The sequence below is a fragment of the Phasianus colchicus genome, chromosome 9 (assembly GCF_987193195.1).
Source record: "Phasianus colchicus chromosome 9, bPhaCol1.hap1.1, whole genome shotgun sequence".
Classification (NCBI taxonomy): domain Eukaryota; kingdom Metazoa; phylum Chordata; class Aves; order Galliformes; family Phasianidae; genus Phasianus; species Phasianus colchicus.
Window position 1 is genome coordinate 27,697,771 of NC_143444.1, and position 18,387 is coordinate 27,716,157.

At 46.2% G+C, this 18,387-nt stretch overlaps 1 protein-coding gene across 5 annotated transcripts in view; it reads right to left on the bottom strand.

Annotated features, from left to right (window-relative positions):
* GLIS1 (GLIS family zinc finger 1) overlaps window positions 1–10,071 on the bottom strand; it is a 179,053-nt gene extending 168,982 nt beyond the window's left edge. For 4 of the 5 annotated variants that reach the window (XM_090146691.1, XM_090146690.1, XM_090146692.1 and 1 more), the window contains exon 1: window positions 9,346–9,646. In XM_090146691.1, the coding sequence (XP_090002817.1) occupies window positions 9,346–9,553 (208 nt within the window). In that variant the 5' untranslated portion in view covers window positions 9,554–9,646. Of the gene's footprint in view, window positions 1–9,345 lie in introns of all 5 variants that reach the window. The other variant, XM_031602818.2, reaches the window with a different exon arrangement.
* Between the last annotated feature and the right edge of the window lie 8,316 nt (window positions 10,072–18,387).

Sequence of the window (18,387 nt, forward strand, 5' to 3'; positions counted from 1 at the left end):
TGAAATGCAGCATCCTTGTTTCAAAAAAAAAACTACTCGCACACAGCCTGCAGCTTACTCCTGTGAAAATATAAGTCAACAAACCTTAGCGAAGAGCTCAAGAGCTCAAAGAATATAAGCCAATCTGTCCTGAGTTGGCAAAAGGAAAAATAAAACAAAACAAGTAAAACTCCTCAAATTAAAAACTTGAGATATTTTTTCTTTTGCCAAGCGTACTGAGTCCATGCCTAAAAGACAAATTTCGTGCCTTAGCCCTCCACAGCTCAAGTCTGCCCCCTTTTTATCTGCTCTTGGATTAAAATGGCGTTGTTTCAGGTCCAAGCGGAATCAGGCCAACTCAGCTTCAGCTGAATGTAAACCAGCTCTGAGGACTTTAAGGAAACTGAACATTACAGCAATCAGAGATCCAGAAAAGAAGAATTACGTGGCGTTGCCTTTTCCTCTTCAAGTCTTGGGAGATAGTCTCAGCTGTGCACAAAATCTGTTCAGCTGGAGGGATGAGCTCTTGGAGCAGCTACCTGCACATCAAGGCCCATAGGCACACCATCCATCAGCGCTCCCTGCCTCCTTAACCACTGCCAGAACATCTTCTCCTCTTCTGATGCACAGAGGCAACCCAAAGGTTTCTTCTTCCAGCAGAGCAGGGGGAAGATTTTCCTCTCAGCAGCTTATTTGTAACATAGATCCCTTAACATAGGTCTTAACATAATCTCCTTTTCTTCACCTCAGCATTTCAGGTACTAAAACAAATGGAAGAATTTGCTCCTCGGTAACTCTCCTGCAACTGGCAGTGTAAAGCAGGTGCCAAGCAGCAAGAAGGCCCACTGAAACGTTCCGTTAAAAACCTTACTCTCCCAAAGATAACAAACAGGCATTGCACATGTTTCACTCCTCGTACCGAAGCAGACTTACCAACAAGGGCAAGCAGCACATGCTGCAGGTAGCAAGGAGAGATCTGGCCCACATGCACACCACGTAAAGGACGAGCAGTCATGCTCAAATAAATGCCAGCCCAGGCTGATACAACCACGTAGTGCAGCACAGCACAGAACACCAGACCAGATCTGAAATGGAGCACAGCCACTTCACCTGACCACTGCACGTGAACCAACGAAGTCTGTCTCCCAGCACAGGCAATTAAGCTGACCCTGCTGGTGTGCTGAAACAACTGTACCATTTCTGGATCCAGAACTAGCTTGTATTTCTTCACACTGTATTCCATTACATTCTTGATGAAGAAATGTCCTGAATAATAAACCAACTTGCCCCAAAACAATACAAGTAAATGACACAATTTAGAGTAGAGTCCAAACACCCTAACTCTCCCCATCCCAAATATTTACATACTTGGCCATGTCAGCTGCTGGCACAATCTTTGTTCTCTCTCTGCCTTCACCAGATCTTTTCCTGTTTCATGAAAGAGAGCAGATCACACCAACTTTAGACCTATGTGAGGTCCTGAACAGGAAGGAGAATTGAATATGAATGTACTGTGCTGACTGCTTTGGCATCTGAGCTACTGGGCTGCTCCTGCTTGCACTTCCCCCTCTGGGAGCAGATTTAACACTTGGACTTTCTCTTCCGTGCCTGAAAAGAGCATGCATTTTCAAAAACATTCAGTTCTCACCTCCTCCCGACATCAGTGCTACAGCTCACTGCAATTTCAGCAGAAGCAGCAGAGCAAAGCAGGAGTTAGAAAACTTAACGCTAAATCCCTTCTGGAAAATAATGGGGAGTAAAACAGAAATTGCCTTTTTCTATCTGTTTTCACTTTAATTCTCCCTTCTCTGCCCAGCACAAATGGGAGCTGGGAGGTAGACAGGACTAACATAAGGAACAAGAAGTCAAGAGATCCGTTTTGGGGTGAAATGAGTTCTTCTGAACACAAACTGCTGCTTTCCTCAAATGCCTTCCCGGGCCTCTTACGTTTTCTCTCTCAGGCAATCACCACTACGGAGATGCTCCAGCAAGGAGCACAACATGCAGTCATCGTAAGAGACTGATCATTTGCTCTCAGTAAAGGATTCAGGTTAAATCAAAGCCAGCTGCTTCAGAGAAGGGGAGTCGGGTAAGGAGAACTTAAGCAAAATAATAATAAAAAAGGCAATCTAGAGCCTACATACGTAGCAAATCTACTCTTGTATTTCAAACAAACAAGTCTAAGGTACTTAAGCCTCACGAGCAGAAAACATAACTTTTTTTAAGCCATCCTCTTGTGTTGTTGTTCTGCCCTAATAACTCTGCAATGTGCTACTCATCTCTCCCAGTTAAATATCCTGTTTCACAAGCCCCCTCCTAGATATCTGAAACTGCAAGGCATTTCTATCTAGCTTTAGGCATCTAGCATTCCAAAGAATTAATATTTAAACTTATTATGAAGGAATGGGGATTGCATTAAGCATGTAGTCTTTAGCAAAACATTCATATTAATAAAATATTTTGTTGCTTGTTTGAAGCACATTTACGATTCTTTAAACTCACAAAAGACTACGCTCCAAACCCGACACAAGCATCTGTATTTTCCTTTTATTACAACCAAGTCTTAGATAGGATTATAGACTGGAAGCTATCAAATTTCAATTTTACAATATGCTTAAAATTATATTATCTTTCTTTGCCCAGAGGATTGTTGACTTGAGCATTCAAGTGACTTAACCACAGCACATTGTGAGAAAGCAATGAATCAGAGCACTTATTTTAAATAATCCTAGACCCTCCACCTCTTTTCAGAAAGCCCCTCATGCTAATGTAATATCGTTCTTGTATCTTAGAAATAAAACTAATCAACCACAAAACATCACTTAATTCTTTTTTCCCTCTTATATTAGCCTTTGATTTACACCTCAGATACTCTCTCCCAAGCCAGCACATGTAATTTATTTACAGCATAGGAAGGCAGGCAAAATACATCATCTACTGTTATACAACCTTCTACAAGGTATTAAAATACCAGGCCCCTGGAGAAACACTTCATATAGTTCAGCAAGTTCCAAAATAAACCAAACAGGCAGCCCCTTAAGCACTTAAAACAACAATGGGGATCTGTATGAAAAAGTTAGTTTTACAGTATTTGGTGATGTCGCCTTCGTGTCATTTTTCCTTCTGGCAAAATATGAAAAAAAAACAAAAACAAAAAAACCACAAAACCCACATAAGAATGTATTTGCTTTCCTCTCATTCTAAAAAGACTGACAACTCTACAGCGCTCACAAAGCCCTCCTCTTATCGCACACATAAATGCCAGAATTACATGCAGTTCAAGATGCTTTGTATTTGTTTAACCCCTAGAATAAATGTGATCAGGTAGATTCAATTACAGTGCTGCTTACCAGCCCACTGTGCAAAATACTCACATCTACATTCAGGCACAATGGTGGAAAAGGCAGAACTAATGCGACTGGTTTGAGAAAAGAGAAGCTGGGGGAAGGAGAGGGACGGTTTGACTGAGGTCATCCTTGTACATCCTACATGAGCAAAACCCTAAAATAACCTAAAACGCACAACTTCAGAATTTGCATCTATTTCCTACTGCAGCTCTGGAAACGTTTCTTTTATTTTCCAAGCAGCCTACTCTCTACAAAAAGTTTTAATTATTAGCAATCGTTTAATACATCAAAACTAATGAGCGTAATTTAAAAAAAAAAAAAAAGTCCTCGTTCCAGGTTAGTAACAAAGCACAGATCTGAGAACAGAAAGCTTCAGGTTCCGACCGAGATCTCACAGCGCGGTGCCAGCAGTGCAACAGGAGGGGAAGGCAGAGGGAATGCTTTGCCTCTATTCTTCGAAGCCTGCACAGAAAGGCAGTACAGCGGTGGCCTGAACTGATACTTATCTGAATGGAAGAACTGGCCCTTGCTTTTTTACATGCCCCATTTAAACGCAATAAAACAGCGTGAGTGGTTTTAACTGGTCGTTCTGTCTATGTCACTGTAACGCTCCTTGCTCTCGGGAGGAGATAACAGCTGTGCCATATTCAGAAACACGTACTTTTGCTATTGTTTGCACATTTGCAGGGCCGGATTACGCCGTACCACAGCAAGCACTGCCCTTGCTTTGGAACCCTGTATTCTTTGAGTTGCATCAGTGTGCTGGGAAACAACGTGTGGTGGCTGAGAAAAAAAAAAAAGCCAAGAAAAACAACACTCTATTAAAAGCAGTTCTCAAGTACTTTGAAATAATTACTAGATTGCACGCCTTGTTCAAACCCGTTGACACACAATGACAGAAACCTGCAGTACAAAATGGAGCAGTTTACATCTCTATTCCCTCCCCAGCTACCCTGCCACCAAGGTCTCCAACCGCTCTAAAATCACTGCACAGCAGAGGTTTGCATGGCTGGAAAAACGGCAATAAAGAAATTATAGTCCCAGTAAATCCCAATCTCTCTCTGTACACAGTCCACGCGTTATTCTCCTTTGTGGCTTACAGACGGATTTAATACAAGCTTGTTATTTGTTCTACAAGCTTTACCCCATACACAGGATAAAGGACTTCTGTAATATTAGGGTTGAAGCCCTGACCCAGCTGAAGCTCGTGGCGAGGCTCCTGGTGATTTTAATCATTTTGTGTAACGCTGTCCCTCCTCCTCAACGTACTGAGCATCTCTGCGCACTGAAAGTGAAATACAGCTTTGTTGCCATAAGGAAGTGCCATCTCCCAGAAGGCACTCACTTTACATTGAGCAGCTTTACTGCACAGCACCTCCAGAACATACCTTCAAATCCACTAAAGCCCCTCAGCGCCCTTCAACAGCTGACGTGCTTTCAGGGATGAGCTCCAGCACACTGCTAATTGTTCAGATAGCACTGAGTGGGTTATTCAGAACGCTCTGAGTTCCCAGCATCTGCAGCTGATGAAATTACTGACAGGAACACCGCAACGCACACATGTAAGTATTTGCAAGACTGAGGCTTAAAGCTTTTTCTTACCATAAAAGAAGAAAGGAAAAGATCTTTTTCTTCTCATCCCTTTGAGCGGAGCATATAATAACAGCGCTTTCATTCCATGAGTTAATACAGCACTTTAAAGCCAACAGACCTCTTATTTACTTCTATTTCAATAAAAACTCCAGAAGTTACAAAATCTCTACCCCAGATTGGACTCATTTCCTGTAATCTGGCATTATTTGCTAATTCTATGTAATATTAGGATAGATACAACAATTACTGTCCTCGTCTTTCCAAGCACTGAATGGCTTTATATGACAAATCTATCGTTAGATCACCTGGTTTGTGTTCACTAAATATTCACTAGCAATCCCTAAATGGCAAAGATTTTAATTACCAGGTACAGCTAAATCCCTCTTCAGTGAAATCCATGAAAGGGTCACCTTCAATTCTGTGACTGATTTTGTAACACCAATCACTGGAAGAACTTCTACCAGCAGTGAGCGACCAGAAGTTATTTTCCTATTCAACATTTTGGCCACTTTAACAGAGGAGGGGACAGACACAAGTTATCCTTGTGAGTGCATATGACTTTATGCATGCATTCTCCAATCTGATTTCCTGTCCTTTCTCACCCTGCAAAACAGAGGAATTAAGAAAAGATCACACTTGATGAATTAAGATAAAAAGGAAATGTGTAACTGCAAGCTCAATTCGAATAAACCTCAAAATCCACTTCTGTAGAGGAGAATTCAAAGGCATAAGACAACAAGCAGGCTTTTAAGTGAACTACAGCCAACGTATTGCTACAGCTCCGGATAAAACATGGGAAGTTTAGGGATGCCCACACTGATCAGCCCACTCCCCAGCTCCCATTAGCCCAGCCTCTAACGGCACGGGGCAGCCCCATTTGCTTCAGTGGGATAATTCAGGTGAGCAAGAAAGGACAAGAAAGGAACACAAGCGGCAGCATCGGGCCGGGGAGCAGGCAGTGCACCTCGTAACTCACAGCCCCAAAACATGTGCTTCTGCTTAAGATCCAAACAGCCTGAGCTGAGCCGAGGCGAGGACTGTCCTGCTAACCAGGGGAACAGTCACAGGAGGTTGAAATGACAAATTTCAACTCACCTTTTCAAAAGCAGAAGAAAATGAATACATTTCAGTACATTGGTTGTACGCTTGCCAAAAGCAACCGCGTTTAAAAAAGAAAAGAAAGCTTTCTCCTTGCCTGAATAATGAATACTCCCAACAAGGAAACATCGAGCTACTGCAATTCGAACAGCTTATTGTTTTGCCTGCTGAAAGTTAATATCTGAAGTGATTACTGCAAAGGTCTGGGCCATTTGGCTCATTTCCCAGTGGCACAACTAACAGGGTAAATCTCGTCATTTCTACTGAGTCATGAATTGGATACACGGAACGAAGCTGGAAAAGAATGAAAAGGAGAAGTGTTTCCTGGTAACAACCGTAATCAATGTCATTAAAAGAAAATAAGAGATCTGACATCTTTATAGATTGCTCCTTTGTCACCAGAAGTTCTTTGCAAAAAGTTTCTTTCCTACTGACAAAATTGTTTTGTTCTTTGTTACTTTCAGAACGGTAATATCCCAGATTGAACAAAACAACACCAGAACCACGGAAAAAAAAACACTATAAAAATACACTCCATACCTTCTGGTACAATTACTCGGTGCTGAGCAAACCACAAACTCCTCTGAGATGCACTGTCTGGGTGCAAACACTCTGCCTCATAACACACAGGGATGGAGGACCAAAAAGAGCCTGGTGTGCATCACAGCCAATCACACCAGAAGGGGGAGGCCGGGTGAAAAATGGTGTTTAAAATAAACAGTTCCCAAACAGAACAAAATACAAAGCACGATTCCAAACCACCAATATCTGTGGTAAACAAACAACAGCTCGATCCTACAAAGCTCAGAACCAAACGATCTGATTCCCAGAAGTAATCCATACCACCATTCCCTCAAGTTCTTCTCTGGCTGCTCATGTAAGAGGACTTGCTCAGGCACAGAACATTTTGCAGGCTCTGTCAGTGTGAAGCAGTGGGGTTAACACTAAAGAGACACTACAACAGCAGGATGCTTTTTCCCCCTTGTGATTACTTCAAAGCTGCTCACGTTATTAATATGGCAGTGTACCATTCTTTTTTGAAAATTAAAAAAAAATAAAAATTAAAGACACGTTTAGGAAAAAAAATAATTATAGGCAACTGTAAGAATGGCATTTGCTCTTGCAAAAAGAGGGACCTTCCCCTACTCGCAGCCTTCAGCTGTGGATAAAGGAAAAGCAGGAGGCACACGCTGTAATCTAACCCAGACTGCAGGAGGAATTGGTGGGCAGGCAGCAGTCGGGCTGGAGAGCAGAAGATGCACAGTGTGATGGTCTGAAATCAAGCTGTCATCGGCTTCCTCCTCAGAACCTTTACTGGGGTAAATTCAAATGCTTCCCTCATTCCCACTCCTTAGCAATATCTTGTTATATGACATGCACATACAGCTATCCTTGCTCTTCCTCCGTATTTTCTCCGGTGTCAGGAGACAGTTTACAGCACTCCTCGGAAGATGAGCGGCCCTTCTATCGGCAGCACAGTTCCCTTTGGATACACAGAGCTCTGACTTTACAGTTAGATCACGGTGAGTAATTGAGTGAGTTCAGCTATTGCGGTGGCACTGAGTGCTGCACACTTGGCTCAGAAGCACGGGGTGCTGAGCAGGGGCCAGCAGCTCTCAGCGTTCGGTGCGAGAGCTGCAAAATGCCCAAGTGATAGGAAGGCACTTGCTGATGCAGTACAGCTCAGAAGGAGCTGCACAGCCCACACATTTGGGATCAGCACTTAGCCTAAAACTTTACAGCTTCCCCTTAAAATATCTTCTGAGAAGGAGAGGGAAAAAAAAAAAAAAAAAAAAAAAAGCCAAACAAACAGCACAGTTGTCTTTGGAAAAATCCAACGTTATCCATCAAATCGTCACGCTCAGTAAGTGAGCCCAATCCTGTTCATGGATACCTCCTACTTATTCCCATGAGTCAAGCCACCCATATGCCAAGGCAACCACAAGGTAACACCCTGGACAGAAAATGAATTAAAGAAAAACCAGCAACAAAACGTAAGGGTTTGGTGTTTTTGTTTTTTTTTTCCCCCAGGGGCACAAAAGGGGGAATTGATCAGACAGGAAAGACAAATTTGCATCGTTCTCCCAGTGCCCGCCTCCATCAGTCCCAGTGAGGTTCCAAGTGAGTGGAAATTACATTTTTCTTCATCCCCCCTCTATGTGCTCACCCTCTGCAGCAGCCACAAGAGGAACAAAAAGAGGAGTCAGTAGCTCGGAAGAAAACAAACAAATAAACAAAGAACCAAAATGCTTCCACAGTCTGTCTGGGGAGGACAACTCAACGAGGCAGTGGGTAAGCAGCCAAAGCCTTCCTCCTGGGACTCAAAGGGTCCTGCACATCTCCTGACTTCTTTCTACTGGTGGCAGCAGCACAGCAGCAGCACAGCTTTGAGCCGCCCCTTCACACTCTGCAGATGCTCCTTCCTTCCATATCTCCCCTCCAAACCCCGTTCTGTGTAACCATGTGTCCCCCATTTCATCCTTGCCAAACAGTAACAAACCTTTTTTTTTTTTTTAATGAAAAAGGGAGAACTGCAGTGCTAACAAACAAACAAAATAACGAAAAGGTGATTTATAACCTGCTGCTCCGCTCTGTATTCAGCAGAGATGAACAAACACAAACCCCACAGCCTGCAGGACAGAGTTGGTGCAGACCGAGGTGCTCATTAACACAATGCGGGGCTCCATCACCCCAGGTAACAAGCTCACAAAGAAGAATGCACCCATCCCAGGGTGCACAGCCTGCTGCAGCTTTCAGAAGAGTGGAAATAAAGGGTTCCGCTGAAAAAATAACCCGGCAGGTAACAGCACACACACCTCCGAGATGAAGAGTGGGACAGGGACGGAAGGATAAAAGCATGAATTACCTCAGTGCTACAGAAAACACCGCCTCAACGTTAATAACTTTAGGTGCACGTATGTCTCTGCAAGTGGCTTCATAGCGTGAAGGAATGCCTGAATTTCCTCCCAACCCATCCAGCGGCTCCTCGGAGGGCTTGCTTTAAAGTAAACCTCGATTAACAACTTGTAGCTCAACGAACAGGACCCGGCTCAAAAGCTCAGAAGCCTTTAGCGGGCGATTCCCAACTTCTCCCAGCGCCGCTTTCCCACGCGCGGAGCAGCGCCGGGCATCGCCAAGCAGCAGCGCCTGCCGTGCCGCGCGGGCACCGGGAACCCGCGCTCTGAGGATCCCCCGCCCGACCCCAGCGCTGCAACACCTCCGTGCAACGCGAACTACAAATCCAAGCAACCGCGCAGCGGGAGCGGGGCGCAGCCCGGCCGTGTGGCGGTGCTGGCGGTGCCGGCGGTGCCGCGCGCTGCTCACTCACCCCTCCCGCTCTGCAGCCGCTGCTGCTGCGCGCAGTCCTTGGCGCCGCGGCCGCACCGCAGCTCCTGAGCCCGGGGCAGCGCCGGGACCCGCTCGAAGATGCTGGGCCGCTTGGGGCCGAAGTCCAGCAGAGGCGCGGACATCTCAGCGGGGCCGCGCCGCGGCTCCGGGCGCTCGCTGCCGTCGCCGCCCGTTACTTTAAAGGACATCGGAGGATTCGGGAGAGCTTTAGCGGCGCCGGGACGAATCCCTCGCGGCTCCTTCCGAGGCGCTCTCCGGCATTTATCGGTCACCTCGAAGCACCGGCGCCGCCTTTCCGCCCCGCCGCGGGCTCGCGGTGCACGTCCGGCCGCTCCGCTCCGGTCCTGCAGCGGGCGGGCACACGTACACGTACGTACACACACACACACACACACGCACACACACGCACACACACGCACACACACACACACACACAAACACACACGCACACGCGCGCCGTCAGCCGCTCCGTTCCCTCAGCGCTGCCCCGGCCCGCGAGCCGCCGGCGCCCGTTAAGTACCGTTACCCGGGGCGCGAGGCGGCCCCGCGCGAACTGCAGCCCCCGCCTCGCGCCCAGCCGCTCGGAGGAGCAGAAGCGGAGGAGCCGCGCGTCACGCAGCGTTCGCTCCCCCTCCGTCCCCAGGCAACGCCGTCGGGCTTCCCGAAGCCGCCGCGGGGCACCCGAACGGCGGCCGCCCCGGCAACGCGGCGCGTGCGCTCGCACCGCGGGGGGGAACCGGCACGAGGGGGCGCCGCCCCGCGCTCCTACCTGGGAGGGGCCGCCCCCCAGCCCCGTCCTGCCGCCGCCGCCGCCGCGCCGGGCTCATGGGCTCACGGGCTCGGCCGCGCCGCCCCGCCGGCCGCCCGAAGGAAGGCGGCCCGGGCCATTAGCCCGGCGCGGCGGCGGGGCCGGCCCTTCGCTCGGGCCGGTCGGGGCGGGCAGGGGGAGGGCTGTGCCGCCGGGGCCGCCCCTCGGGGCTTTGACAGCGGCGCGGCGGGGAGCGGGGGCCGCCCGCGGGCCCGGGCACCCCGCGCCGGGTCCGGCACTGCCGAGGAGCAGCGGCCGGGCGGCGGGAGGAGCGAGGTACGGTCGTGCCGCATCACCTTCCCGCCCCGCTGCCGGCCCTGAGCGCGCCGCACGGAGCGGTGACATTTGCTCTGGCTCTTCGCGGCCCAGCGCAGATCTGGAAGCAATCTAACGGGCTTTATGAGCTTGGGCCTCGTTCCAAAGAAGCGCAGGCTGAGCTACGAGGAGCAGCTTTGCTCTGCTCGGAGATGCGCTGCTGGCTCAGGGTGTTCGAACCTGCTGCAACTAGGCAGCAGGTTGGAAACCTTTCCTGTTCACAGCCTGAAAGGAAGGCTCGGAACACATAGCGCAAGGACAGCTATGGAGGTGGCAGCACACTGTGCCCTTCCTGAGGAACACCCTGCAATTAGAACACAGACAGCACCCAGTGCACATCGCTCAGTTTTGTCTATCACCTTAAAAACATACACTATCCCCTAGATTAAAGGAAAGGTCAGGAGAGGAGGCCATGACTTTTTTTTTTTTTTTGGCAGATACACTGAATGTTGTGCATTTGGTGTGAGGGAGGCAGCCCTCCCCAACAGACACGAGATGCAGAGAAGAACATGCCGTTCTGAGAGCAGCGGTACCAATGAAATCCCATAGACGGTCTCTCTCCCCTGTCCTGCTCTGCACAGAAGCCCCGAGTTCTACCAAATGAAGAACGTGCCAGCCTTCCCCCGTAGGGGTCTTTTTTTCTGAAATTGCCAAACTTACCAGCTCTGTCAAATTTAGTTGAAAACTGCTTCATGTTCTCAGGATACATTTGTAGAAACACGTTATGAAAAGGGAAAAATTCCCACCTCTATAGGAAGCAAAAGTAGCAACCAGTCACGAACACTGAATTTCAGCAGTTATGTCCTGTGAAGAAAGTAAAACTTTTAGCCTACATTATCCCTCTGCACAGAGCAGCTCTGCATCCAAGTGCTCTGCTCACCTTTATCCATCCCTGTCCCATCAGTCCGTAAGGCCCGCAATATGGAACAGCTCTTCTTCTTCAGTTTGGAAATGCTCACGTCACCTGGCAGTGCTACCAGAAACAATAATTGTGTAAGACAGAAATACACTGCACTAACTGCCTGAGCCTCAATTACATGTGAAGAGGCAATAAAATTTATTGAGGGAAATACTGTTCCAGAACGCAGTGTAACCAGAGTAATCCACTGCTTCCAGCAAAGCAAAGCCTAGAGTCTGGCTGGATCCTGAGCACAGCTTCAGCTTGTGCAGATCAACCACATCAATATGCACTGTCTAGAGATTCTTTCCTAGAAAACAGGTAGCACTGGATATATCGTATCACTTCCTAGACGGATTTTCTTTCTTGGAAAGCACGAAAAGGAACATCACTTAACACCTCTGACCTCATTAACCTGCCTAATTCTGGGTTTCTTACCTCATGCCACGCTCACCCAGCTCCGAAGTGCAGGTTCTGGCTCTCACCCTTCCCCTGAACATCCTGCAGAACGCCGGCAGGTGCCGCCACTGGCTCAGCAATAACCCAGGCGAAAAGAAGGCTTTTTTCCCCGTAGATGGTGAGGAGGGGCTGGGGGCAAAGCACATCGCAGCTCCCAGCTTCGGCAGCACCTTGCACTAAGGCCCTCCACAGCCAGCTGATTATCCACTGCAGATTATCCCATGGAGATGTAGATGCTGTAGCTCAAGCTGCAGGTACCTGCAATTCTATGAAGCACAGCAGGAAATGATGCCCCATGCACTCAAACAATCTCTCACACCATTACTTGCTCAGCTTTCAAGGGGAATTAAAAATAAATAAATTCTCAGCTGTATCCAGGCATCCAGCTAGGGCTGCCCATCCCTGGGTCCAAGCAGGCAAAGCAGGAGGTGGCTGCACACCCTGCCCCAGACCCAGCTGTGCCCAGCAGAGGTGGGATGCCCAAAGTGCTTCCAAAGCAACAACTTGGCTCCTCCAGCAGTGCCACAGATGTGGCTGGGAAGAACAAGTGCCTCTTGAGTCACTGTGCTATGAAAGAGTTAAGCAGTTCCCTCTCTCCCCCAACTGAATCAGAGGATGCTTCATATGTTCTGGTTCTGGAACAAAGGCCAAACAAGTGCAGTCACTGCTCAGACTGCTTTATGCCCTGGGTCACCATGACTTAGCTGAATGCATGAGCTCTGCAGCAAATACTGATTCACTCCATGTTGTCAACTACATCCATGAGCTAGAGGGGTGTCTCCCCTCTGTGTCCTTGTGAAAAATCAGTCACTGGCCTGTTCCCCATGACATCAATATCCTCCCTCTTAATAGAATGACACGGGTGATTGCTCTATATTTAGCCTTGTTTCTCATTCCTCATTGCTGAGGACTGTGGTAATGGATCATAGCTTATCAAGAGATCACAGCTATGCCAGTTGCCTCTTCCCTTTCTCAAGAAGTCTTCATCACTGAAGCAGATCTTCCAGTTCGGGCAAGTGGGGCATCCTTGGCTTCTGAAGCTTGTCCCCAGGATTTGTTCCATTTTTAGTCAGATATAAAATTGCAATTTCGGCTAAAACTTTCCAGGGAACACAACTGCTAGCCTGAATTTCCTCTCTAGGTTATGAATAGGATAGAAGTGATAAATAACAAGAGACTTGCTCATCGATCCACTCACTTCTACTTGGTGGCTAAGGAAAGAGAAAGCTAACTCTATCTCCAGCTGGACTGAAATCTTACCTCATGTGAACCAAGAAAAAGCCAGACCACAGCCAGCGTGCTGACCTGGGTCCTTGTCACTGAAACACCAAGCAGCCATGAGAAAGTTTCCTGCCCTCATGTTTCCCATCACCAGATGCCAAAAACAAGGCACTCACACCAAAAGCAGCTAGTGGACTGTATTAGCCACAGAAACTGGGCACCACCACAGTACAGTCAGCATTACTGGCCTGAGTGTGCACAAGAGGTCATGCTGCAGAAAGAAGAAACTCCAAGAAGCTGAGAACTCCAGTTCCCTGAGTAGTTTTTCTGCAGTAGGAGAGGAATGAAGCAGAACAGTTGCATGTAAGGTGAGCTGTGCAGTGCAAACGTGAGTTGAAGTATTAATCTTTAGTTCATGTGCTGCAATCCCTGCTTCTACTCCAAGAGGGAACAAAATTAAATTTTTGCTCATTTTCTTTTAAAGGGACGCAACTGAAATTGTGAGGCCTTTTGTCTAACTGCTTCAGCAACCATAGGCATTCTGTTAATATACAGCAAAACAACCTCTCTAGTGGGAGAAATAAAAAACTTTGTTATAAATAAACTGGTTGCAAACAAGCTGTCGATTCACACACAGCGTTTTATTTACAAAGGCATGCCAAGTCCAGACTTGTTTTTGTTTTAATTTACTGCACCACAGATAGTAAAAAAAAAACAGCCAAACAAAAACTGAGCCAAAGGGATTGTCTCTGCAAGTATGCCCGTTTCTTAGAGATTGCCCATATCCCTTTAAGGCAGCACAAAGCCTTTCTTTATTGTGGTTTTAAAGTGACCTCTTAAATTAAGACAGCAGGGTCAAACTGACCACACAGTATGTAGCCATGTACTCAGCTGTTGCCTCATAACTTACAGATTTGTTTATAGCTCTGGTAGTTAGAAGAAAGATGTTCCTCAGATCAGTGCAACTCATCTTTTAAAAAAGAAGTCTCATTTCAATAACTAGCATATTTGGGAAAGTCATACAATAAGCTAGAGCCCACCTTTGTCTTGCAGAGTCTGCAAGAATTGATCAGCATCTCCAAAAGCCACCATAACGCTACAGATCTTTCCCTGCTTCCTGCCTTCCCAGTTAATTGGCAGGTCATTCTAGAGCATTTCTAGAAAATGAGGAAAAAACCAAAAACCATACACTTCTAAATAAGGGTTTGGTTCACTTCCATTCAGGACATTGTTGTTTACACCTGCAATTAGCTGGCCCAAGCATCTATTGGTATTATTCCTCTGCATCAGTTCAAAAATAGATTAATCTCTCACATTATGCGTAGGGAACATGGGCAATAAAATAAATTCAAGTCCTAAACAAGCAGGCAAACAGGCCAGCACAACTTGAGAATGTTCAGCTTGTAAAATCCTAATCCAATCCTTAGCAGTTAGGACATGCCAGAACTAGAATTACTGGTACAACTTCACGCCTCCTGTAAGTGAATTATAACACTGGCTTAGAACGTGGCCCCACAGTCACTTTGTCGTTTTGCCTGGGGATCCATATATTCAATGCACTGAAGATAGAGATTGCTGAATGGGCAGCTAGTCACTTCTGACTTTTCTTTACTGGCAATGTGTTTGGACCACACATTGAATGTTTACTGCACACCAGCCAAATCCTGCACAGAATACAGAATTATTTGTTTTCTCCGGGGCATTTGTGGTGCCCACCACTACTGCAGCCTACTGATTTGCAAAGACTTGGTTATCGTCATGACGTGACACAGGGTGGGTAAGACTAAGCCCCACTGCACAACAGAGGTCCACGAGCTAAAAGCATCCCTTCAGTTTCAGAACGTAGCTCGTGCCAATGGCTGCTTCCCTCCACCATCACCTCACTCCAGGTTATTTAGTAGTAGAGTATATTTCCACCTCCATCTGTTAAATTCAACCCTTGATGCCTCAAAGGAAGTACGGACATCTCACAGATAGCGGCCACCCGAGAAGAGCAGAAGTGCTGCACAGTATCTCTGTGATAAAGAAAAGGACAAACCATTTCACATACAAAAGTAGTTATTCAAGAAGCAACAGGCAAAGCTGGTGCATTTTTTTGGGCAGGGGAGGGAGCAGGATTCACTATTCACTCAGCACTTAGCTCCTTTGATGACTGCACAAACACGTACACATGCTGCTCAGGCCACAGCTTTCTCTGAAATTCATCCTACCACTGAAACTGATTTACACTTCACAGAGATTAAAATTAAAAAAATAAAAGAGAGAACTCCTATCCCATCACCACCTATCAGAAGAATCAGTTAGTATATCCAGCAGGCCACCCAGGGAACCTTTCCCCCTCGAGTTTGTTTTTTATCTCATGCTACACTTCAGAGGCTAGCTCCTGTCTGACTAGCTCTGCTGTAGTCCTGAGGGTTAGTTTTTGTTTTACTTTTTGCAAAGGCAGAAAGGTGAGATCTTTCCCAATTCATTTTTTGTTTCCTGGAATCAGAGTACAGTGTAGGTTTTATTCCCTCTCTCACAGCCCGTTCTCTCAGACACGAGGGAGCTGCACTGCTTATTTATACTATAGGTTTGTCTAAAGCTGGTCTGCCACCAGATGCAAATCCCTACAGTCCCACAGCAGCAGCAAGGGGGAGCAATATTCTGATGTAGGAACATCTCTCTACTTCTCTTGACAGAGCACACTCCATGTACATCCACAGCACCCGAGCACATTTAGTCCATATAACAAATATGTGAACACCAATGCTTACGTAAAATATCAGACTATAGGGGAGGAATATACACAGGTACTGGGAGGCATCCTCAACCTGCAGCATTTGTGATGATTCTGCTCAGACCCTCATCTTTCCATCACATCTTCGTAGAAAGGAGGAAATAGGAGCAACTGGACCATGTTTGTTGTGAGCAGATGAAGCCATACAATACCAGAAGCCTGCCTGAACATGCAAAGCCCCACAGGCTGCCAGCATTTACTCTGAAGAAAGGGAACTGCACACAACAAAAAGCATCTCCTAAGCTGAGGGTGCTCCCAGGGCACCCTGCTTACAGCTGGACTGTCTTCCTCATGCACACTGAAAGCATCAAGCCCTCCCCAGGAAGAGCATGTGGCCAATTTCAGAAGCTGAGGGAAATCTGGTGAGCATGCAGTCAAGGCTGCATAATTTGCTGATTAATTTGCTGGTACCTATTTATCACGTGCAAGAGGCTGATGCTTCCACAGTTGCAGCTGGATACATCTGCAGAGATGCCTGCCTCAACCAAAGAGCTAAAAATGTTTCCCAGTAGGCAGGAAGAGGGCTGCTTCAGGCCTGAAGATACCAGGAGTAGTACATACAATACAGCCTCTGTTCAATGCAAGCAGCAACAGAATTACAACCACTTCATTTGAAGGGTGCATTCAGGCCCCGAGCAGCAATTGGCATCAAGACAGTCATCCAAACGGGCAATGTGTGTTGAGAGAGCAAGTCCTGCACAGTTCCCTCAGATACAGGGGCATATAGTAGTTTCAAGGAGTGGGATCACTGTGTTTGTACACTCCCAGTTTTCTGTCATGTCTCAGAAAAGGAAGCAGGATTGGGTTTTGATCAGATATATAAGGGGCTGCTTAAGAACTAAAGTCTCCAATTACTCATTTGTAGCATTCTATTACTCAGTTACAACAGACAAGCAGATCTGAACAATCAACTGCCCACCTCTCTGCAGCTGTGGTGAAAATAATTTCAGATGTTCCTGACTATAGTTAATCTGCAGGGAGAGGCAGGTAGTTCACAAGGCTGCCAGAAGAGCAATCAAACCAAATGCTATCAGTTTCACTTGTGCCTGCAATATGTGATCCAGTAAGAAGGTGCAGCTCAGCTTAGAGATGATTAAACAGATGAGAAACATTATGAGGCTTGAGGGAACAGGTTTAACTGCAGTCACAGAGAAGAAAACTGTAAAAAAAAAACCTTATAATTTTCCTCATTATCCAGAATACAGAAATGAACCCAACAGACTCTCCATACCTCACAGAAATTTCACAGTGATTATTTTTACATTAAGTAGTATATAAGAGTATAAGACATGAAACACCAACACAGCTTGCCAAAGGAATAACATTATTACCAAACACTAAACTAAAATGTGGTGTTACCCCTGTTTGAGTTCTGTAAGTCAGTTACTGCACCTTCAGAGGGCACTCCACATACACTTGATATTCTTGTACACTCACACAAGATACTATTTAAGATTCACTTAAGGCTTAAAAAGAAAAGCTCTACAGCTCTTTAAGAATTGTAGCTTTTAAAGAAACTACAAAGCAATCAGCTTTTGAAAGCTCTTCTGTCAAACACTGAGAATTCTACAAATCAAAAGCACATTAGCAGATGTCTGTCCACCTTGTGTTGTAGCAGAGATTTGCACATGACATCAAGCACTTTGGCATCAAAAAGAAGTCCGCATTTTAACCCTCCTGCTGGCAGCCATAACACTGTTAATTACAACTTGAAGCTTATAGTTGAGAGAGTGTTGCACAAAATACCAGAGCAATAAAAAAACCCACATTCTGCACCTGCTTAAATGTATGGAAAATTTATCTGAAACTTTCAACCAAAGTATTTGGATCAACAGTTAACACCTGAGCTAAAGCATCACTTTAACTCCAGGTGCACATCGTAATACCAGCAAAAGAGCAAATTACTTAATAAAGCAGGCAGGCAAGGGGCTTTGGCATAACAGTCAAATCTGTGATAGAAGTTGAGCATGGGAAAACATTGAAAGACTGTGTCTAACCTTAAAAAAATAATGAAAGGCTGTCCATCACCTTCTGGCATTTGCTGAAAGCAACCTCTGCAAAAGGAACAATATAGTTATAACAACTACTATCAAGCTAACACATGCAGTTTGTGTATGCTGAGAAAATTAAATGCCTTCTTAATGGGAAACTAATATGCAGGTCTCACACTAGATTTGGGCTTTTCCTCTCTTCCTAAACCTTACCAGCCCTTGCTAAGCAATTATTACTGCACAGCTGCTCTGTGAGCCAGCTGTTTCACCACACCACTGTAATGACATCCTAATCATCTTCAAATCTTCGGTTCTACCGCAAAATTCACAGGACTAACAGCACTGTAGAGAACAGAAGAAGGAAGGTCCAAACGTTCTTTCCCCTCATTGTACTGAATTTAGACAATTTAGTTTACCTTATTCTGATTTCCTGGAGATAAAAGTATTGCTACACCTCAGCACTTCACATACTGTATAAGTTTTCTTCTGTAGATATCACAGTAACTGGAGTCAGTTTAAAAATGGGACAGTACATTTTTCAAACTATTTGG